The sequence below is a fragment of the Quercus suber genome, unplaced genomic scaffold, assembly GCF_002906115.3.
Source record: "Quercus suber isolate HL8 unplaced genomic scaffold, Cork oak 2.0 scaffold_66, whole genome shotgun sequence".
NCBI classification, from domain to species: domain Eukaryota; kingdom Viridiplantae; phylum Streptophyta; class Magnoliopsida; order Fagales; family Fagaceae; genus Quercus; species Quercus suber.
This window is the reverse complement of record NW_027069531.1, coordinates 1,658,370-1,682,446: the sequence shown is the minus strand read 5'-3', so window position 1 is coordinate 1,682,446 and position 24,077 is coordinate 1,658,370. Positions and strand designations below refer to the sequence as shown.

Below are 24,077 nucleotides of genomic sequence, written 5' to 3'. Positions count from 1 at the left end.
ACTATGTGTGTGAAATAGATATTTCTTTTCTATAATTATCCTTCCACCAATTATAAGTTCAGAACTTAACCAGTTCAATATTTCAAAAAAAAAAAAAAAAAAAAGAACTTAACCAGTTCAAAAAAAAAAAAATTTTGAGAAAATCTATGGACATAACGATGATGACTTTGAGTGATGGAAAAACAAATAATAAGTCAAAATAAAAACGAGCACTGCACTCATAATCTGCCAAATCAAAAATATGATAAAAATTGTGATACAAAAGGCACAGTAGAAAGACTAACAAGACTTTTTAAAAAATTATTATATAGAACTGACATGCTGCCGATTTTTGAGGCCACCATCCAACACATTAGTCTTGCTCTGCACAGTACACTTTTTAATTTTTATTCAATATGTCCAAGGAAAGTCACCTTTTCTGTATCTTTATTCTCTACCTGTCACATTTTTGCTTTTGGCCACTTGTTCTGTTCTGTTCTATATATATGATGACGAAACATAATATTAAGCCATGCGAAGTCCATCAAGTCTTGCAAGCCCATCTTCTCCTGCAGAAACGGAAACATCACACAAAAGCAGCACAAAATAATGGAACTTGTTGACACTTCAAACCACGGTATGTCAATCTTGTTCTCACACTACTACTCTTCACTCATGTACTCAGGTACTGATTTTCTCATGAAACCAGTTTTCCTACGTTGGTTTTCTGGTTCTTTACACCTGGTATTGTTATTTGTGTTGTTTATCTCATGGGTGTGCAACAAATTCAAGGTGGCTCATAGTGAAGGTTCAAAGAAAAGATTTAATAACAGCAAGAGCTTGTGCTACAAACTGGCTGAACTTTGTTGTTTGGGTGTTTCTGTGTTTAGTCTAGTGTTGTGCTTATTGAGTTACTTTTATTGGTATAGAAATGGTTGGTCTGATGCAGGGTTAGTGACCCTTTTGGATTTAGCGCTTAGAACACTTGCTTGGGGTACACTTTGTGTTTACCTGCGAACCCAGTTTAATTCTGGTGAGTCAAAGTACCCTTTTTTATTGAGAGTTTGGTGGGGTTTCTATCTCTGCATTTCTTGTTATTGCCTTGTCATTGATGTTGTTCTTTATAAAAAACATGTTAGTTTACCAGTTCAAAATTTAGTATCCGATATTGTCTCTGTTGTTTCGGGTTTGTTTTTCTGTTATGTGGGGTTTTTTGGGAAGAATGAGGGTGAAGATACCCTTCTTGAAGAACCTCTTTTGAATGGGGATTCTAGTAATGAAGCTGAGTCAAATAAGTCCAAGGGGAATGAAAATGTAACCCCTTATTTGAATGCTGGATTTTTCAGCATTCTTACTTTTTCATGGATGGGTCCTTTAATTACAAATGGCAATAAGAAGACATTAAACCTTGAGGATGTTCCTCAACTTTGTCCTAGTGATAGTGTATTTGGGGCCTTTCCAAATTTTAAAAATAAGCTTGAGGCAGAGTGTGGTACAAGTAATGGGGTGACCACACTGAAGCTGACAAAGGCGTTAATCTTCTCGGCGTGGAAAGAGGTTCTCTTGACAGCCTTCCTTGCGATTATGAACACATTGGCTTCCTATGTCGGACCATATTTTATTGATACTTTTGTTCAATACCTCAATGGGCGACGGAGCTATAAAAATGAGGGCTATGTTCTGGTTTCAGTGTTCTTTGCTGCAAAACTTGTGGAATGCCTCGCACAGAGGCACTGGATCTTTAGGTTGCAGCAAGTTGGAATTAGAGTACGATCAGTATTGATCGTAATGATCTATGATAAAGGTCTGACCCTTACATGCCAGTCCAAGCAGGGCCACACGAGTGGGGAGATCATCAATTTCATGACTGTTGATGCTGACAGAATTGGTGATTTCAGTTGGTATATGCACGAGACATGGATGGTTCTTGTTCAAATTGTTATTGCATTGTTAATTTTGTATAGAAATGTTGGGCTTGCTTCAATTGCGGCTTTGGTTGCAACCGTATTTGTGATGTTGGCTAATGTTCCTTTGGGCAAATTACAAAAGAAGTTTCAGGGCAAGATAATGGAATCAAAAGACAAAAGGATGAAGGCAACGTCCGAGATTTTGAGGAACATGAGGATTCTGAAGCTTCAGGTATGGGAGATGAAGTTTCTGGCTAAAATCATGGAGATCAGGAAGACCGAGGCAGGGTGGCTGAAGAAGTATGTTTACACTTCGGCAATGACCTCTTTTGTCTTCTGGGGTGCCCCCACATTTGTGTCTGTGGTCACTTTTGGTACTTGCATGTTGATGGGAATCCCACTTGAGTCAGGGAAGATATTATCTGCACTTGCAACGATTAGGATTCTTCAGGAGCCCATTTATAGTCTTCCTGAGACAATCTCAATGGTAGCTCAAACTAAAGTGTCCCTTGATCGAATTGTGTCCTTCCTTTGTCTTGATGACTTGCAGTCTGATGTGATAGAGAGGCTTCCAAGAGGTAGTTCGGATACAGCAATAGAGATTATTGACGGGAATTTTTGTTGGGATTTATCTTCCTCAAGTGCAACATTAGAAGATATAAAATTGAAAGTGCAACAAGGCAAGAGGGTTGCTGTTTGTGGGACTGTTGGCTCAGGCAAGTCAAGTTTGCTTTCCTGTATCCTAGGAGAAGTACCTAAGATATCTGGGACTGTTAAGCTATGTGGGACAAAGGCATATGTTGCTCAGTCACCTTGGATACAAAGTGGCAAGATTGAAGAGAACCTATTGTTTGGTATGGAGATGGAAAGAGAAAAGTATGAGAAGGTCCTTGAAGCGTGTTCCTTGAAGGAGGACTTAGAAATTCCCCATTTGGTGATCAAACAGTCATCGGTGAGAGAGGAATCAATTTGAGCGGTGGGCAGAAGCAAAGGATCCAAATTGCGCGTGCTTTGTACCAAGATGCTGATATCTATTTGTTTGATGATCCGTTTAGTGCAGTGGATGCTCATACAGGATCCCACCTGTTTAAGGTAATTTATTTTTCCTAATCTAATTCTATTTGTAGGGACTCAGTTTGGATTGACTCTGAGTTTGGATGGGTTTTCAGCCCAACAAGCCCAAACAATAAATTTATAGAGAGTGAGTTAAAGGTTTAGGCGCTGGCCGTCGTTCATCAAGCATGAACTTTCATTTATAAAAAGATATTTAGAGTTTCTATACAACTGGGAGGAGGCTCATCAGCCCATGGCCGAGGAGGCCTTTTTCTTCTCTTTTTTCCTCCTCCTCTTTTTTACTTTACTTGCCTTCCTTATATAGTCTTCATCTTCCTATCTTCTTATTCCATCTGTTGATCATTCATTTGCCTCTCTTCTGGCCGCCCGTCCCATCAGAGGCCTTATCAGTACTCGAGTGGTTCACTCTGATCAACGTTGCCCTGCCAAGGGGTTATGTCCCCATTAATGCGGCCAGGGGGGTTAGGTGAATGCATTAAATGTGAGGGTGACAGCTTGCTTTGAGCCTGGTCTTTCCCAAAAGTCACCCTTGTCAGGCCGAGGATGAGGAGGTCTTCGGCGTGGATTGGGAAAAGAGGTTTTCCCCACTTTAGCCCTGAATAGTCAGTGTTCCTCGGCATGGGCCTTGGGCCTACTACCCGATGGGCCGAGGCTATCAGGCCCACGGGCCCCACAATAGCCCCTCAAAACCCTGCTGCACGTTCCCTCGGACGGGTAAGAAGGCAAGGGAGGTGGTTGAATGAGTTCTTCTGAGGACGAATATAGCGTGTTCAAACCTAGCTGATCAGTCCGAGGATCCCTCTGTGATCTAGGAGACCCTCATTTGTCCGAAGCTGATCTCCAGTCCCTAAGAGTTGGTACTCCGACTGAGATGGGTTTAAAAAGACAGCCCTAAACCAATCTTCTTGACCTGCTCGAAGGGGTTCCAAGAAAAGGTGTACCAAAAGAGTCGCAGCCCCAGCCCCCAGCACCTCCGCCCCAGATTTTAACTGTGCAAACTAGGTCGTCTTCTGCTCCCACAGTAACAGACCCCTAGACCGAGTCTCATGACCCGAAAAGGAAGAGACTTTCCAAGGGTAAGGAGCCAATGGATGGGAGCAAATCCCATTCCCCGCCCGAAGAGGGTAGGTTTCGCAGGCCTCCGAAGCAACTGAAGCTCGGTGATCAACGGAAGAGTAAGAAGGCCAGCCAGCAGTCCGAGGTTCAAGCCTGGCTGCCCGCTGCCATGCTCCATGATCAGCCCCTGATGGATAACGCGCGATGCGGGAATCTCAAGGAGCCTGAGGCTCTTGTAGCCGAGACCTAGAGAAATCTCTTCTTCTTCCCACTGACATGGCCGAGCTAAGAAATATGACTGGGGTAGATGTTGTCCTCGACCTTAAGAAGTATCTAGGAATGGTGGGTCCTTTGGCACCTATTCACTTTATTCAAAGTTTGTCGCTTAGTACCTTTCTTTCTCTTTATGGAGTTACTTTTTTATTGGCAGGCTATCCAGGCCCTTTTCAGGTTAGGCGAGGAGGTCGATGACCATAGCAATGCCTTAGCGCAAGAGCGTGACAAGTTCTTGGAGGCTGCCAATACTCTTAAGAGATCTGAGGCTGACCTAAAAAAGGCGACCGAGGATCTGCAGAAATGACGAAGGCCAGGGATACTGCTGTCTCTGACCTAGCCGTGGCCAGGAAGCAAGCTGAGGATCAAACTAACTGCTTGCAAGACATTGAGGGTCAATTACAAACTGTCAAAAGAACATTACCTATATGAAGGAGAAGTTGACTAAGGCAATCCATGAGAAAGGTGTTGCCGAGTACGCCAGGGACGAGGCTGTGAGAGCCAAAGACGAGGCAGTATTTGCAAAAATAGACGCTGAGCGCTCTGTGGAAAAGGCAGAGGAGGATGCTTTCGCAGATGGGGTGGCTAAGACTGAAGCCACCCTTCGGGCTCAAGTTCCTACAGTGTGCAGGCATTACTGTTCTCAAACCTGGCATGAAGCCTCAACCAAGCAGGGGTTGATGCCTCATCTGATCTTAGAAGGAGGACAGGGTATATTACCCTATTGCCATTCGTGAGGTTGCACCTGCTGCTCCCGAGGAGGGATCCTCATTACCAGCGGTTGAGAGTCACGATAAGACCGCCGAGGATGCACCGTTAACTGATCAACCATCCGAGGAGGTTGAGCCCCAGAGAGCGTTGGGGGAAGTTATAACCGAGGGTCAGGAATACCACAAGACGTGGCAAGTCCTCCGGCGGACCTTTCGAGACCAAGCCCTTAGGCCTTGGCCAAAGCCTTTTGATTTACTTATTGACTTAATTTGCCTACTGAGTTAAAGAGACTAGTATACGACATAGGATAAATTTGTTTATTTTCACTTTTATCTCATTTTGTTTTCTTGCCTCAGTGGCGTTGTAAGGGAGTTGTATACTTTCCGTTTGAACTGAATACTTGATACTTCGCGTCCAACTAATGATTTTTCTTTTTGTTTGCTTTACTATTGTATTCTGCTCATATTCATATTCTATTCTGGAGTTAGCCTCATGAAACCATCTGTTATCCTTCAAATATAAATCTAAAGACCGTATTATAGCTTGACTCTAAGTACGCTTGGTTTTTCTTCAGATAGTTATTTTCTCCATGGGTTCGAGTCCGAGGACCATGCAATACCTGGTTATGCCTAGTACTTCGATTTTTCTATAAGTATCTAGTTTCCATAGGTTTGGGTCGAGGACCATGCAATACCTTGGTTCTGTCTAGTACTTCCATTTTTCTATAAGTATCTAGTTTTCCCATAGTCTGGGTTCGAGGACCATGCAATACCCTGGTTATGCTAGTACTTCGATTTTTCTATAAGTATCTAGTTTCATAGGTTTGGGTCCGAGGACCATGCAATACCTTGGTTCTGTCTAGTACTTCCATTTTTCTATAAGTATCTAGTTTTCCCATAGGTCTGGGTCCGAGGACCATGCAATACCCTGGTTATGCCTAGTACTTCGATTTTTCTAAGTATTTAGTTTTCCATAGGTTTGGGTCCGAGGACCATGCAATACCTTGGTTCTGTCTAGTACTCAGGTATAATGGTGTGTATAGTTTTACCATAGACTTGGGTCCGAGGACCATGCAATAACTTGGCTCTGTCTACCACTTCTATTTTTTTGTAAGTATCTAGTTTCCCATAGGTTTGGGTCCGAAGACCTTGCAAGACCTTGGTTCTATCTAGTACTCAAGTATAATGGTGTGTATAGTTTTACCATAGGCTTGGTTCGAGGACCATGCAATACCTTGGCTCTGTCTATCACTTCTATTTTTCTGTAAGTATCTAGTTTCCCCATAGGTTTGGATCGAAGACCATGCAAGACCTTGGTTCTGTCTAGTACCCAGGTATAATGGTGTGTATAGTTTTACCATAGGCTCGGGTCCGAGGACCATGCAATACCTTGGCTCTGTCTACCACTTCTATTTTTCTGTAAGTAGAGGTTTGTCCTCGGACCGCTTACTGGAGATGATTCCTCCTTGGGTCAGATTATGATCTTTACACGTGGCGTTGATCTCGCCTCCAGCTCAAGGCCCCATCTTTTTCATTTATGAAGCGCCCTTTGTCCGTTCGTGTTCCGCGCTTGACGCTTCGGTGCGCGAAACGCGCCTTCATTAATGTCCTCGTAAATTAACACGAGTCCAACGGTCTACGGCCTCCTTGGAAATTGGTGGCTTCATTATTATCCCAACTGATAATTCTCTTTTCGAACTCTGCATGAATTAATTCTTACCAACCCCATCCCCTATATAAGGTGGGGAGATGGTTTCTCCACAACCCATGGACCTCTCAACACAAACAGAACACAACACATTCTTCCAACTTCCCAAGCCCTTTGACAACCCCGCCGGAATTGTGACCGGAATTGACAAAAATTGGTATGGCCGCAGCCCCCACTGGGCTTTCGGTGCGGCAGAGTCTAGGCGTAACCCCGATGGCGCCCTACAAGGTGTCCTAGAGGGATGTTGTTAGAGTACCTAACGTCTCTCCTCGGAGCGCACCCCCGACGAAGAAGACGTGCGAATTCACCTCATGGGCGGTGCTCGAGTGTTGCCGTCTCCAACGGCCAACACTCGTGAGGATCGGAGAGAATCAAGGGAACATCATGGGGGAAGGTATCCCGGAGCCCCTACATCTGCTCCTCTCTTTGTTCCAGCTCCGTCTGGCCGAGAAGGGAGTTGTCGGTGGCCTGGAAACATGATGGCCCTCCCCCTTCTCTGCCTCTTGTCAAGCTCTCCCATTCTCTTATACCAATAAAGGGACGGCTTGACACTTCCCACCGGTTAGTTTTCTCTTAGGCGGCTCCACCTGGGCCTCTGATTGTAGAAATAGCTGATAAGATTAGCTTGTAAATTTGTATGTGAAACACACCTGCCTGAGCCTCTGATTGTAACTTGTACATTTTCTATTCATGAAATAATAATATCAAGATCTTTTTTTTTTTTTCTACTGTCAAATCTTCTATATNGGACGGGGGAGGAGGTTTTGATACCTGCGGGCCCTCTAGACGAGTCGCCCCACTTCGGTTCGTGTTAATGCTGGCGGCTTTTTGACTGCCCGATGCGCGTTTTTAGCGTTTCAAGACTTAATGGGTGCCCACATTAAATTTTGCGGCACCACGTTTCCCTTTCAACGGTATGATCTTTGCTTTTATGAACAAGCGGTTACATTTGGGAACCTAAGGGGAGTATAAGTACCTGTTTGAACCGCCTGGTTTCATCATTTTCGCGCTTACAACCATTGATGCGTATGACTTAAGTCTAGTTCAACTTGCACTCTTCCTGAAGAGAATCGCCATACTTCTGTAAGTCTTCTTTTTCTAGCGACCCCAAATTTCCTTGATTTTACTCTTCCTTTTCTTCTTTTAGAACTTTTAGTCATCTTTGGGGAATGGGTAAGTTTAAGAAGTTGGTTGAGTCCGACGAGATGATGAACAAATTCATCGTCGACTATGGAATACCCAATAATGTGAGTTTGAAGTACTGTGAAGAAGGGGAGTGGTACCTTAAGAGGAGAGAGGGTGAAGTTGTGATCCCAATATTCGCTTTTGTAGAAGGAGGGATGAGAATCCCTATGAGGCCGGTGACCCTCAATTATCTTAGGCATTTCCGCCTGTCTCCTACCCAGTGTGCCGCGAATGTGTTTAGGATATTAGGGTGCGTAGATATCTTGAATGAGAAAATGGGGCTGAGACTAACTCACCACGATGTGAACTGGTGCTATACCTTCATCACCTGAGGGGTAAGACGTATTATATGAAGACAAGGGACGATAGGATTCGTCTCATCCAGTGTCTTCCTGATTCCAACAGGGGTTGACTCAAGATTTTCTTATAGTGTCGGAGAGTGGCACAACGGCTTTCATTGCCCAACAGTAGAGGGGAGCCAGGTAGGACATCCGAAGTAGGAGACAATTTAGGTTTCAGTATTTTCAAGTTTTATAACTGTATATTCGATTTGGTTGACTAACCATAGGAGTTTCACTTTTCTTGCCACAGATCCGCACGCCTTTGCACGTCATTTCCATCTGGTTAACAAAGCGGATTTGGAGACCGTTCTTAGGTCGGACCTTTTCCTAAACGAAACCGATAACCAGGTCAGAGCTGCTCATCACATCCTCGGATGCGACCCAGCTCAGAAATCATTCCCAGTCCCGAAGCACGTAATTAGAGCTCGTGACCCTCGGCTTACAGATCACCGTGGTGGAAGACGGTTTTGCATTTACTGAGGGGTCTTATATACCTGAAGGCATTCCGCTAGCAGTCCCTCCTCATCCCAGCAAGTAACGGTGCCGAGGAAGGACTATCTAAGAAGGCAAGGGAGTGGTTGAATTGAGTTCTTCTGAGGACGAATATAGCGTGTTCAACCTAGCTGATAGATCGGAGTCTCGAGATCATTGTCAAATCTTCTATATATATATATATATATATTTTTTTTTTTTAACCTACTGTAAAACGAATACTTAGAACACTCGCTTGGTGCACCGGCCAGCATCCTAATCCTCCCCACAGACGGCGCCAATTGTAGGGACTCAGTTTGGATTGACCCTGAGTTTGGATGGGTTTTCAGCCCAACAGGCCTAAACAATAAATTTATAGAGAGTGGGTTAAAGGTTTAGGCGCTGACCGTCGTTCATCAAGCATGAATTGTCATTTATAAAAAGATACTTAGAGTTTCTATACAACTGGGAGGAGGCTCCTCAGCCCATGGCCGAGGAGGCCTTTTTCTTCTCTTTTTTCCTCCTCTTTTTTTTTACTTTACTTGCTTTCCTTATATAGTCTTCATCTTCCTATCTCCTTATTCCATCTGTTGATCATTCATTTGCCTCTCTTCTGGCCGCCCGTCCCATCAGAGGCCTTATCAGTACTCGAGTGGTTCACTCTGATCAATGTTGCCCTGCCAAGGGGTTATATCCCCATTAATGCGGCCAGTGGGGTTAAGTGAATGCATTAAATGCGAGGGTGACAGCTTGCTTTGAGCCTGGTCTTTCCCGAAAGTCACCCTTGTCAGGCCGAGGATGAGGAGGTCTTCGGCGTGGATTGGGAAAAGAGGTTTTCCCCACTTTAGTCCTGAATAGTCAGTGTTCCTCGGCATGGGCCTTGGGCCTACTACCCGATGGGCCGAGGCTATCAGGCCCACGGGTCCCACACTATTATATTCAGTGTTAAATGATTTTCTATTTTATTCTTTTATTTTTTATTTTCTCATTTATAAGTTACACAAGAACCTAGTGGACTTTGAACCAATGACTTTACCCTCCTGCTGTTTTAATGTTAGAAGGAATTTCCATTTGAGCAGGACCTCAGTGACTGTTTTGTACATTAATTTATTGATTTACACACTTGAAGATGGGTTCTTGTGTATGAGTGGCGTACTTCAAAATCTATGCAATAGCACTTCCCTATGTTTGTTTTGTATTCTGTGGTGGTTGCCTAAGTTCTTTTAAATTATATGCACTTCTACATGGCAGGAATGTTTACTGGGACTTTTGGATTCAAAAACAGTTGTTTATGTTACTCATCAAGTGGAGTTCTTACCTGCTGCTGATCTTATCTTGGTGAGCTATTCAAATTTACTTTCCTTCCAGTCTTTAATTTATGAACTTAACTTGGATGGAATGTTCCCCTCTTTTCTTTCTGGGAGTTTAATTTATAAGTTGTTGTAGGTGATGAAAGATGGTAGGATTACTCAAGCTGGAAAGTATGATGATATTCTCAATTCAGGAACTGATTTTATGGAACTCGTGGGAGCACATAAGGAAGCCTTTTCAGGACTTGATTTCAACAAGGCTGGGTCAGTTTCTGGAAGTATGAGCAAGGAAGCTGGAAATCTGGATAGTACTAATTGGGTTGTGGAAAAACAAGAAGATAAAGATGTTCAAAATTGTAAAGAAGATGATGTAGTCAGTTCAAAAGGACAGATTATCCAAGAAGAAGAGAGGGAGAAAGGTGGAGTTGGGTTTTCAGTCTATTGGAAATTTATTACTATGGCATATGGAGGAACTCTTGTGCCAATTATATTGCTGGCACAAGTTCTCTTTCAGACCCTTCAAATTGGAAGCAATTATTGGATGGCTTTGGCAACTCCTGTCTCAGAGGATGTGAAACCTTCAGTTGATGGCTCTACCCTAATGATTGTTTATGTTGCTTTGGCCATTGGAAGTTCTTTTTGTGTCCTTGTGAGATCCATGCTTATTAGAACAGCTGGATACAGTACTGCCAATCAACTCTTCAGCAAGATGCACTTCTGCATTTTCCGTGCCCCCATGTCATTTTTTGATGCCACTCCAAGTGGACGAATCCTAAGCAGAGTAAGTGGAAAAATGCTCGCGATTCTTCTTTGTTGGGTGCTTCACGCTTAGTTTCCAATATTTTATATATCTTTGTTCTTAAGTTTAAGTAATGCTGCCACTTCTTCTTATCCTCTCTCTCTCTATGATACACACACAGACATTAACATTCTTTCAGATAAATATACTAGCTTTTAATATTTTGACTAAATTAACAGTATGTTTCCTTGTAGGCTTCTACTGACCAAAGTGCAGTGGATTTGAGTATTCTAAATGAAATGGGGGCAGTTGCCTTCTCAATTATCCAGCTTCTTGGAATTATTGCTGTTATGTCACAGGTTGCATGGCAGGTTTTCATCATTTTTATCCCAGTTATTGCAGCCTGTATCTGGTATCAGGTATACCTTTCTCAAAATATTGTCTTATGAATTCCGCTGAAAGATGGCCTAACCACATATCTCAGACGACATAAATGACAGTACCATGTTATCATGTTACAATATGTTTTAATTTTTTTTTCTTCATTTTGTGCTTTTTATATGATATAGGCTTTTTTAGATTAAATGTAATAACTGTATGCAGACACATGCTATCATTTTTATATAAAATTTCTCGAAGTTGTTAGATAAATAATAACTTGTTGAAGAATGTGTTTTGTTAAGATAGATGTTGCCAAGTTGTAAGATTGTAGTGTATTTTGCTGTGCCCTTTTTACACTTTAATTTTCAGAAATTTTTTGTTAGAACTATGGAAAGACTACTAATTACAAGCATCCATCAAGCCCAACTCCAGTTGTAATATTACAGTGTATTGTTGTCATTTTTTCTTTTGAAGAGATTTGTTCACACAAACTTGTAATCATGCAGCAATATTACATACCTTCTGCACGAGAACTATCAAGATTAGTTGGAGTGTGCAAAGCTCCAGTGATACAACATTTTACTGAAACAATTTCAGGCGCAACAACCATCAGGAGCTTTGATGAAGAATCAAGATTTAGGGACACAAATATGAAACTGGCAGATGCAAATTCTCGGCCAAGATTCAATATTGCTGGTGCAATGGAGTGGTTGTGCTTCCGCTTGGATATGTTATCTTCCATAACATTTGCGTTCTCCTTGGTCTTTTTGATCTCTATTCCAGAGGGAGTCATTGATCCAGGTTAGTAATTCCCATCTAGTGTCTTACTAACAGTCTGTTTGTAACTGTTTTTAAGGTAATGATGTGATTGTGGGAGTGTGATTACCTTTCACAGGCATTGATGGCCTTCCTTAAGACCCTTTTTCTTGTGATTTGGTTTCGTGTTCAAAAGGATGTGGTTCATAATTGACTCAATAGAGTGGAATGGAATAGAATAGAATACATTTAGGCAAATGGAAAGTAATGGAAAAGAAAGTAAAGAAATGAAATTAAGTAATTTTGTTTGGAAGTTCTAAAATAAAGGAATAGAAGGTAAGTAACTTTATTTTAGAATAATATAAAGAAAAATAAATGGAATTATTTAATCACAATATTACTAATAGACTCTTGTTTCAAAATGAGGGCTGAATATATAAGGGTGTTTTGATAGGTCTAGTGAAAATTTCATTAAACCCCATTCCATTCACTCTAATTTCTCTCAATTTTGGGAGAATGTAAAATTGAGATTTTGAAGTAACAAAAAGGAATGAGTGTTTCCTTCTACCCCTTTCATTCCCTCCTACTAAAACTTCTAAACAATGGAATGGACTTTCCATTCTCCATTAAAGCTCCCAAACAAGTGAAATGAAGGAAAATTCTAAAATTGTTCTTTTCATTCATTTACATTCCATTATTTTCCCTCCTTCCAAACAACCTATAAGACTACTGAATTATACTACATCAATTATCGAAAAAGATGTAAAGTAACAAGTAAATTGATGGAAAGCAGCAAGTTGCAATTGAACTAAGGATTTGAGAGAAGTACCAAATAACTAGTCTTCTGTAAGGCTAAGGGATTCAAAAATCTACTAGGCTACAAAGCTACCAATCTACCACTAGAAGTATGAGAGACAGTAAACTACTGTTACACAAGATTTGAAGGATTCTATTCAACTATGAACTACAAATTTTCCATGAGTCTAATAATTCATCATAAATGACATAGTAATGATTACAAGCAGACTGCTTACTTGCATTAACGCCTTACACTGATTTCTAAACTAGAAATATAGGAAATAAGATAACAAGTGAGATATGTCTTCAATGAGTGAGTCGTGCCCTTTCTTCATGAAAATCCCCCCTTTGATAGAGAAAAAGTTGTAGTTATTTCCAGCCAATAACTATCCAACAAAGCAAGGGAGTAGTTTATTCACTTCTTAGTGACTACCTTTCTTTTTCTCCATGTCTTCTACTTGAGTGACAAGAGGCTTCAAGTCTTCTATGTAATTAAATGATGCAGGGAACCAAGATTTTATGTTTTAATTTGCAATTGATATTGATATTGTTTTTTAATTTGAATTTTGAATTTGGTTATTAATGTTGAGGGTTTTTAGGGATTTAAATTAGATGTTTTCCATATTGGTGTAATCCCCAAAACCCTATTTAACTAGTAGATTGTATTTATCATAACAGAAAGACTGACAAGACTCAAGACATAACCTGGCAGTAACATGGGCTGCAGTGTTACACTCTCTTTTGACCCAATAGAAAGAACAACAGGATAAAGACTCAGCAAAACGTAAAGTTACTCATAAACAACAGTTTTTAATTGTTTTTTTTTTTTCTTTGCTTTCCTTTTCCTTGAAGGCATCGCGGGCTTATCTGTGACATATGGACTTACTCTAAACATGTTGCAAATGCGGGTAATATGGTTTCTTTGCGAAATGGAGAACGAAATTATATCAGTAGAAAGAATGTTTCAATACACTTGTATCCCAAGCGAGCCAGCTCTCGTGATAGAAGAAACTCAGCCAGATCATTCTTGGCCATCGCATGGAGAAGTTGATTTTCGTGATCTTCAAGTTAGTTCTTAGCTATTTATCACCAAATAAAATCATACCATGTATAGGTTCATTCATGACCATGTTTTTTTGAGGTGTATATCAACTAATGCTAATCGTGCAATGTAGGTACGGTATGCCGCACACATGCCACTTGTATTACGTGGCCTCACATGTACTTTCCCTGGAGAAATGAAAACTGGCATTGTAGGGCGAACAGGTAGTGGTAAATCAACTCTCATACAAACGCTTTTCCGAATTGTTGAACCTATTGCCGGTCAGATAATGACAGATGGCATCAACATCTCCGTGCTTGGACTACATGATTTGCGATCTAGACTAAGCATTATCCCTCAGGATCCAACCATGTTTGAAGGGACTGTAAGAAGCAATCTGGATCCACTTGAAGAGTACACAGATGAACAAATTTGGGAGGTAGATTTGTTTCTTATTTGGTAAATGAAAGAATTCTCTTTTTATTACATTTTCCTCATAAATCAGGCATGCACTACTTTTCGGATTTGTAGTCAATAGATGGGACCTGCTAATAAAATTTATATAAGTTTTAGTTATGATTTTTCCCCTTAAATTGTTTTAGGCTCTAGAGAAGTGTCAACTTGGAGATGAAGTTAGAAAGAAAGAGGGAAAACTGGATTCTACAGGTGTTTTTTGCAGTTTCAAATGTAAAATATTTTAGAGTTGCGTTGCGGAAACATATTGCTTATATTCTTATGGACAATGCAGTTAGTGAGAATGGAGAAAATTGGAGTGTGGGTCAGAGGCAGTTGGGCTGCCTTGGCCGTGTGCTGCTTAAGAAAAGTAAGGTATTGGTGCTTGATGAAGCTACTGCATCGGTTGATACCGCTACAGATAATCTAATTCAGCAGACCCTCAGGCAACATTTTTCCAACTGTACAGTCATTACCATTGCACATCGGATAACTTCCGTTCTTGATAGTGACATGGTTCTGCTACTAAATAATGGTTAGTATGACCATACAATTTTAAATTGCTCCTATAGCCTTTGCCTGTTTAGTTCTTTCATGGTTAGAATGATTTCATTGTAATCCTATGGTGAGATAGAAAGGAATGAGTGAAAGGGTTAGATATCATTCTAGAAACGAAATCCTTCAAAACTATAAAGGATTCCTTGGATTCACAAGAAAGACTGGAATCCACCAAAATAGAGACAATAAACTAATTGAACTTTAATTAATAAAATATGATTTCAATTGTTGTTTTATAGATTACAGCATTGAAAGCTTCCAAAAACTTATTTTCCTAGTAAAAACATTTCTATAGAAATTCTAAATCATGCATTTCATGGCAGGGCTCTAATTTAACTAGAAAAACCTTAAAAATTATCTAAAATCAAGGAAATAAAACCCAACTAAAAAGACTTTGATAATTACATAAAAATTTCAAAAAATTAAGAAATGATAAAAATGGACTCTAGATTTTGTCTTAGAAGCCCTTCTTAATCTTTGTGTAGGGCTTATTGAGGAACATGATTCTCCAACAAGATTGCTTGAAAACAAATCATCATCTTTTGCTCAACTTGTAGCAGAGTACACTGTGAGGGCAAATTCAAGCTTTGGGAAGTAAAGTTGTTGAGATTATTTGTGCGCTGTTCGACTCTGGCAACTTTGTTGACAATGACTAAAATTAAGTGTTTCTATGGTCTTGTTTGAACTGTGAGAAGGATATCAGTGGGATTTAGGTGACCTAGCTAGTTAGTGATTACTTTAGTACATTTCAAAAAGGAGATTGTAATAATGTTTTTTGACAAGAGTAACTAAGTTGTAACTTTTATGCTTGAAATGGGACTATATGTGTTTTTGGCATATTCTATCAATAAATATTTGTCCAACTCGTTAGGCTTAAGAGAATATATCTTTTATTTCTACTAGTAAGTTGCATGTGCGATACACGGATAATATTGTAATGCTTTATGTAAAATAAAATTTGAAAAATGTTATACATATATTATAGCATATTTATTATAAAATTTTGTAGTAATGAGTTCATCATAAAAAGTAACAATTATAAATTTCACACACATATCTATTATAATTATTTTATTCACATAATGAGCAATAATTAAAACAATTTTTGAGTAATATTGTATAATAAAAATTAATAAAAGCATATTAATTCATTCTATATTATTGATTTTTATTATGTGATATAATAAAAAGTTTCATTTGTGTTAATCAGTAATGAATTGGCACCAGAAGATTCTTGTTTGGATCCTACAAAGTTTGGATTTTGTCGCTAAGATTTTTAGTAGGTATTTGTATTCATATTAAATATCAATGATGTAACAATTTTTTGTAAATGTTTATATATATATATATATATTGTTAATTTTGGAATAGTGCAGCAAAAAGAATTAATATAGCATATTGGATTGTGCATTTTTTTTCTTCCATACCTTTTTGTCATTTGAAGGTACATAAAAAATCTTAGCAACTATGTAATTTTCAAAACCACCCTTTCGATTGAATTCATTCAAATGAAGTAGGAAAATCCTTTTGTTTTCCTTAATTTTTTTTTCCAAATCATTTGGGATTTCTTCTCCAATATCAATAGTTTTACATTAATTTAAATAAGTTATACCTTAGTTTTTTTTTTCCAGCAAGCTCTCTTGTAGATTTATTTTGGATTTTCTCTGCATCTCGATCAAATATCACAAAAGTTGCTTTGTTAATTGCATCAAAAACTTCAATTTGAATCATATATTTGAAGTAGTTTGCAATTGTATATATATAGTAGTTATAGTGAGATGAATATATTATAAATATTTGGAGGTGTGTAGTCAATGTAAGTGCCTCTAACCTTGGGATAGAAAGATTTGTTTTTGCACACCAAAATGATCCCGTTTATGGTTTGACATTCCTTTCATGTACAAAGCACGCATGAAATGTAATACCAACCTATTGTTGTATCAATGTTACTTATTGCTGCAATACCTTAGCATTCACATCTTGCAATGAACTTTGAAATTAGTATGTATTTTTTTTTTTAATATAAATAACATGATGTATTATTATTTTTTATGTAAATGATGAGTATAATTTGAAATGATTAACAAACATATTTCATAGGATTTCATTCAATGCATTTTATCTTTACTATTGTCTTCATATTCTTTAAAGATAAATCCTCCTATGAAAATTGTTTTGCATGTATTTTTGGTATTTCTTGTATAGGATCATGTTTTTTATCATTCCTATCATTGAATTTTTTTTTTTATTTTACGGAAAATATTAAGTAAATGGCATTTTGTGAGATAGTATATGCTACTAATTAGATTTTTTGTTATTAGAAATTTTAGAAATACGCACTTGTCGATTATTTTAACAACCTTGGAGATCTCAAGATATATATATATATATATATTTAAAATGTTGCACAGGTCAATAACAAAGAGAATTTGTCTGCATAAATTGCATAGAACATTATTAATAGATAAAAGCATATTGAATTGAGATTGAGGAAAAATTAAGACATGATTTTATGAGAATGAGATTTTTTAGAAGTATCATCTATATGTAGGTGAGGAGGAAGAGAGTTTGTAAGTGGGTAAGAGTTTTGACTTTGATTTACACTTGAGAATGGTCAAATTTGGGTCATAATATATAAGGTAATAACTAAGCTTGAGTTTTTCATAAGATTTGGTCTATTTTAAATAAGAAGTCCATTTTGTAGATAATAACTTTTGGTCTAATTGTCAAGAACAACCCATATTTTATATAATAATAAAAAAGAAGTTACTATAATCTATTGGGTATCAGTAAAAAAAAAAAAATTAATAAAAAGAGGTAAAAAAGACTAAATTTATATAATAGTAAAACGAAATTATTATGATCAATTGGGTAATAGTAAAAAGTAACTTAATATAATAATAAAGAGAAGTTATTATGATTTAATGGATAACAGTAAAAAAAAAAAAAATTTAATAAAAAGAGGTAAAAATGGCTAAATTTATATAATAGTAAAAAGAAGTTACTATGATCTATTGAATAACAGTAAAAAAAAAACTTAATGAAAAGAGGTAAAAAAAGTTAAATGCAATATTAGAGTGCCACATGGCAGGACCTCATGCACTCTTACATGAGGTCTCTGCTTTTATATATATATATATATATTGATTCTTTCCCTTAGTATTTATTTTGTTGAATTTGTTAAAGTACTCTCAGTTAAGGTATCATTGAACCCACTGAAGTGAGTTTTATCTCCCAGGATAGAAATACTGGTTAACAATCAATAACTCAAGGAAGTGAGACTTAGGAACCGAACTAATTGGCCTTGTTGAGTCTTTACACTATGTTTTGATACACATACACTCAAAAATTGGTGAAAAAAGCAAAACCAAATGAGATTTAAAGGCATTAACCCTTCACTTCATCTCAATAAGAAAAATGTAATTTTATCAAAATTCTAAAAACATTAGGTTGGAAATGTGACATAACTATCAATGAAGCAGCTCCTCTTTCAATATAGAACTCTCCTCCTAAAGCATCACCGAAGAGGATCAAGTGGACTAAAGTGGACCTAACTAAAATAGACTAAATGGACCAAACTATACGAAATGGGACCGAAGTGGATTGGATGGACTGAATTGGACAAAAAATGGAAAGAATGGACCGACGTGGACCAAATGAAGCAAAGTGGACCTAATGGACCGAATATACCAATGTAGACCAAAATAAACCAAATGGACTAAAATAGACTTGATGGATAGGAATGCTAAGTTGATATAGTTTAACATGAGCATAGCAACAATGAATACTATGCTTAAACTTTTAGATATTATATAGATTCCATATCTTGATTGCATATCATACACATAAGACTTGAAGATTTTTTTGCTTATGCAAAAATTCCTAACAAGGTGCAACTTGTATCAGGAAAACTTGAAGGTGATGCAGCAATTTTTTTTTTTTTTTTTAAGAGAGTTTCAATTTATGGTGTCCATTCCTAATGATAGCTCTTTATCATCAGACTACGACACCAATCATTTTTTGGTGTAGGCAGGGCACAAATCTCTTATTCAACCATTAAAGACTTTACAAGTTTAGCTAGCTGGAATTCACTTGTGATGCAGCAACTTGGTGGAACAATATATAATGTTAGGATATATGTGTTTCACTTGTTAAAAACATATGTCATTCTTTTATGTAATTGGCTAATCTTTTGACAAAACGTACTTTACTTGTAATTGGGTAGATTTTGGTGTTTTTAATACTTCAAGAAATAAGGTTTCAAGATCAAATGTTAAAGTCATTTAAGTCTGTCCAAGAAACAAGTTGAAGAGTGCATGTTCATTAAAACTCGACAACTGCATCTATCGAGCTTAAGAAAGCTATTTTAGCCCGTGTGCTCGACAGCTCCTATTTGTCGAGGTTTAAGAATTTCAAAATTCTGATTTGATTTTCTTGGAATCCGTGAATGTATCTTTGGGCCTTCTTTTCTCCTAACCCTAGACATATAAAAGGATTATTTTAAAAGCCGTCAAAGAGTTCACAAGTTGCACAAGCATTGAGCAAAGTCTGTTCAAGCAAATTGTGATCGGAGACAAAGTTTTGCCCTAGTTCATCTCTTGTGAAGAAGTTTCTATGTATTGCACCATAGGGTTTTTTAACCAAGCATCTTCTTGATCTTTATTGTGTGGATGAACTAAAGAACTTTGCAGCCAACAAACTTCTCTAATTGGTGATTGAAGTCGTGTATTGGGATCCGCATAATTGGTTAGTCATGTACTTGAGAGCCGTGAATCAAAAGGAGAAATTATCATTACAGAACAAGTCTAATTGGGTATTGGGGTAATGGTTCAACTATAGGTTGGTATAAGGTACTGGGATTCCTTTACTTGAAACTATTTGTTGTGATAATAGTGGAATTTTGGGAGTGGTGACCTTAAAATCACCCGATGGAGTTTTTGCCATGTAGGTTTTCCCCATTTATAAACAAATCACCGTGTCAATTTATTTTCCGCTACATACTTAGTTTAATTGGTGATTTGTTTGTGCTACCACTCGATTTGTATGTTAATTTGATTAATTAATAACTTGGCTAATTAATCAATTAATTTAATTATAATGGGTCAATATATTTTTAGCCTATCAAGTGGTATTAGAGCAGGGACATTCTGATTAAGTTTAATCTTTGCTGTGTTTAATCCATTGACCCTTATTGTCATGGCTGTAACCGGCTTGAAGATATATTTATTTTCAAATACATCTTGTTTTTCTAATCTCTACTTGTTTGAGTGTCTCCAAAAATACAAGTCTAAAAGTTATTTGAATTCTCTTATGATGAATATTGGAGAAGATCTTAGTTTGACTAAGAAGAAACTAGACTATCTTAGAATGAGAATATGCAGAGGAGTTTGTCTGAGAAGAGTAAAAATTAAAGGCTTAGCTTGTAAAAGACAGATGAGAGAAAGTACCATTCCCACTGATCTGTCATCTAAGCACGAAGTGTGTTTTATAATGAAGTCTACATTTAAAGTTATGGACACGTGTTTATGGTACCTTGATAGCGGTTGCTCAAGACACATGACTGGAGACCGATCTCTCTTTAAGGTTTTCGACTCTAAGAAAGGTGGCAATGTCACTTTTGGTGATGGGAGCAAGTCACAGATTAAAGGGAAATGAATCATCTCTCTACCTAGACTGCCGAACATTGCAAATGTTCTATATGTTGAAGGTCTAAAGGTGAACTTGTTAAGCATAAGTCAAATATGTGATCAAGACTTCATGGTACTATTCTCAAAAGGAAAGTGCCTTGTTATGGATGAGTTTGGAAAGAAACTCATAAGTGGTGTTCGCACTTTATACAACTGTTATGGATTGGTTCTTGATGCTGATATTGTGTGCAATAGCATTCGTTTGCCAAATGAAGATCTATGGCATCAACGGATGGGACATGCTAGTTACAAACATCTTTCTATTGTATCTAAGACACGAGACTAATATAATGACCCAGTTTGGATAGCGCGTTTCTCGCGGTGCGTTTTCTCTTTTTTTTTTTTTTTTTTGGCCGCACTTGCTGACTTTAGGGACAAAATTTACTGTGCATGTACTGTGCTGCACTGTTCACGTACTATTTATGTACTGTTCACGCAATATTTAATATTAAAAGTGGGTCCCACAATACTATTCACATATTTAAAAATTATTTTGCTACAGTGTTTTCAGCAACAATCAGTTTTTATCAACTTTCAGCAACAATAAGTGCTATCCAAACGGACCCAATATATTCCCATGGAGGCTACACAAGTGGGCTTCGAATTGGAGCATTTATGAGCCCACATGAGTCCATGATAGAGGTTGATGCAAAGGCTGTAATTTGACAAATCCAGCCCCTACAGCTGGAACCATTAATGACCATATACAATCAGCATTTAATGTTGAAAACCTTGAGAGACAATTCAGCAGCATCCAATGGTATATACAATGTTTGTGCACTCTTAGCATGTTGATCACAATTTAAGTGTGTAAGTGCTTGTAAGGGAATTTTAGCATTTTGTCCTTATTTAAAAAAAAAAATTAGCAATATGTCATTGTTTTTAAACTATTTAGGTTTATACCCTTGTTTTGAAACTTGATTTTAATAAAATCGAGTTTCAATTGGTTTAAAATCGAGTTATGTCCTATCAAACTTTAAAAAAAATTTTTTGCATGGAACTCGAATTCATAGAGTTCAAGTTCCATACCTATAGCTGCGTTCAGGGAGACTTATAGTGGCATTTTAAATGGAACTCAAGCTCCATGAACTCAAGTTCCATGCAAGTTCCATGCCTAAGATTGTTACCCATATAAAAATAACCCCCCGATGTACTCTTTCTATCATCAGCATTCCCATCCCAATCAGCATCAGAATACTCAGTTAAGACATCATTTGTGCCCTTGCTATATCACACACCGAACTCAGCAGTGGTTTTGATATACTTTATAATTCTTTTTAAAGCAGTCATATGAGATTCTTTGGAGTTAGCCTGATATCTAGCACACACCAACATTGTAACTAATGTCATGTTTACTAGCAATAAGGTAAAGAAGACTACCTATCATACTTCTATATAGAGATGAATCAACACTCTTGCCTAACAAGTCCACAGTGAGTTTAATATTTGGGCTCATAGGGGTTTTAACAGAACTAACAGATTCCAAACCAAACTTTTTCACAAGATTCTTAGCATATTTAGATTGAGATAGGAATATACCTGAATCTAGTTGACGAATCTGCAATCTAGGGAAGTGAGTCAGCTCTCTAATCATACTCATCTTGAACTTGGCTTACATGAATTTTGAGAAGTCATGAGCAAGTTCATCCTTAGTCGACCCAAAGATGATATCATCAACATAGACTTGAGTAACTATCAACTCACCATCTTCCTTTTTGATGAAGAGAGTCTGATCAGCTTTTCCTCTTGTGAACTCGTGTGACACCAGGTATTGTGTGAGCCAATCATACCAAGCTCTAGGAGCTTGCTTCAAGCTATAAAGTGCCTTCTTGAGATACAACACATGATTTGGAAAGTGTGGATCAATGAATCCTTTTGGTTGAGCCATATAGACATCTTCTTTAAGTAGCCTATTCAAGAAAGCAGTCTTTACATCCATCTGATAAAGTTTGAACTTCAAATGACATGCTAAGGCAAGGAAAATTCTGATGGACTCCATACGGGCAATTGGGGTAAATGTTTCATCATAGTCTACTCCTTCCATTTGTGAGTATCCTTGAGCTACAAGCCAAGCCTTATTGCAGATCACATTGCCTTCTTCATCAGTTTTATTGCGAAATATCCACTTTGTACCAATGATGTGCTCACCCTCTAGTCTAGGTACTAGAGTCAGACATCATTCCTCTAAAATTAAAACAGTTCATTATGCATTGCTTTGACCCAACTTTCATCCTGAAGAGCTTCCTCAATTTTTGTGGGTTCAACCTGTGACAAATAACAAGAATAGGACACAAAGTTAGCAACAGATTTATTAACTGTACATTTCCTTAATGTGAGTTCATTCATGTTTCCCACAATAACTTCTGGAGGATTATTTAATTTAATCCTAGAGGAAGGTCCTTTCTCTTCATGAGATTCAGAATTTAGTGAAGTGGGTATATCTGCAGAATCTTCCACAACACTGGGAGTATCGGGAATACTTGAAGATGCAGGTTCTTGTTCAACAACTTCTTGAACTTCCTTAGGCTTAAGAGGGAGAATTTCTTTAGGGCGTTCCTCAATACCTTTCTCAGAACGGGAATCTGAAGATCTCTCAATAACAACATTCACTATCTCTATTACATTCACTAANGTTGAGCCATATAGACATCTTCTTTAAGTAGCCTATTCAAGAAAGCAGTCTTTACATCCATCTGATAAAGTTTGAACTTCAAATGACATGCTAAGGCAAGGAAAATTCTGATGGACTCCATACGGGCAATTGGGGTAAATGTTTCATCATAGTCTACTCCTTCCATTTGTGAGTATCCTTGAGCTACAAGCCAAGCCTTATTGCAGATCACATTGCCTTCTTCATCAGTTTTATTGCGAAATATCCACTTTGTACCAATGATGTGCTCACCCTCTAGTCTAGGTACTAGAGTCCAGACATCATTCCTCTAAAATAAAACAGTTCATTATGCATTGCTTTGACCCAACTTTCATCCTGAAGAGCTTCCTCAATTTTTGTGGGTTCAACCTGTGACAAATAACAAGAATAGGACACAAAGTTAGCAACAGATTTATTAACTGTACATTTCCTTAATGTGAGTTCATTCATGTTTCCCACAATAACTTCTAGAGGATTATTTAATTTAATCCTAGAGGAAGGTCCTTTCTCTTCATGAGATTCAGAATTTAGTGAAGTGGGTATATCTGCAGAATCTTCCACAACACTGGGAGTATCGGGAATACTTGAAGATGCAGGTTCTTGTTCAACAACTTCTTGAACTTCCTTAGGCTTAAGAGGGAGAATTTCTTTAGGGCGTTCCTCAATACCTTTCTCAGAACGGGAATCTGAAGACTCATCAATAACAACATTCACTATCTCTATTACCTTCATAGTTCTTTTGTTGTATACTTGATAAGCCTTGCTTGTGAAAGAGTAACCAGAAATATACCTTCATCGCTCTGGGAGTCAAACTGTCCCACATTTTCTCTATCCTTGAGGATGAAACAAGTACTTCCAAAGATTTTGAAATACTTCACATTCAGCTTCTTTCCTTTCCATAACTTATAAAGAGTCTTTTTGGTACAAGGTCAGAAGTACACTCTACTAACCATATGACATGCAATATTAACGGCTTCTCCCCACAAGTTTCTGGCCACA

General features: G+C 37.9%; 1 protein-coding gene across 1 annotated transcript; it reads left to right on the top strand.

The window, feature by feature from the left end:
* The first annotated feature begins 470 nt into the window (after positions 1-470).
* Positions 471-15,623, top strand: LOC112006793 (ABC transporter C family member 3-like). The gene is given in 11 exon segments (XM_065772920.1): positions 471-2,809; positions 2,812-2,978; positions 9,956-10,042; positions 10,151-10,795; positions 11,008-11,172; positions 11,641-11,935; positions 13,541-13,755; positions 13,864-14,169; positions 14,333-14,396; positions 14,479-14,718; positions 15,227-15,623. Coding segments are annotated over 11 exon segments (4,518 nt in total). The 5' UTR covers positions 471-588; the 3' UTR covers positions 15,340-15,623.
* The last annotated feature ends 8,454 nt before the right edge of the window (positions 15,624-24,077 follow it).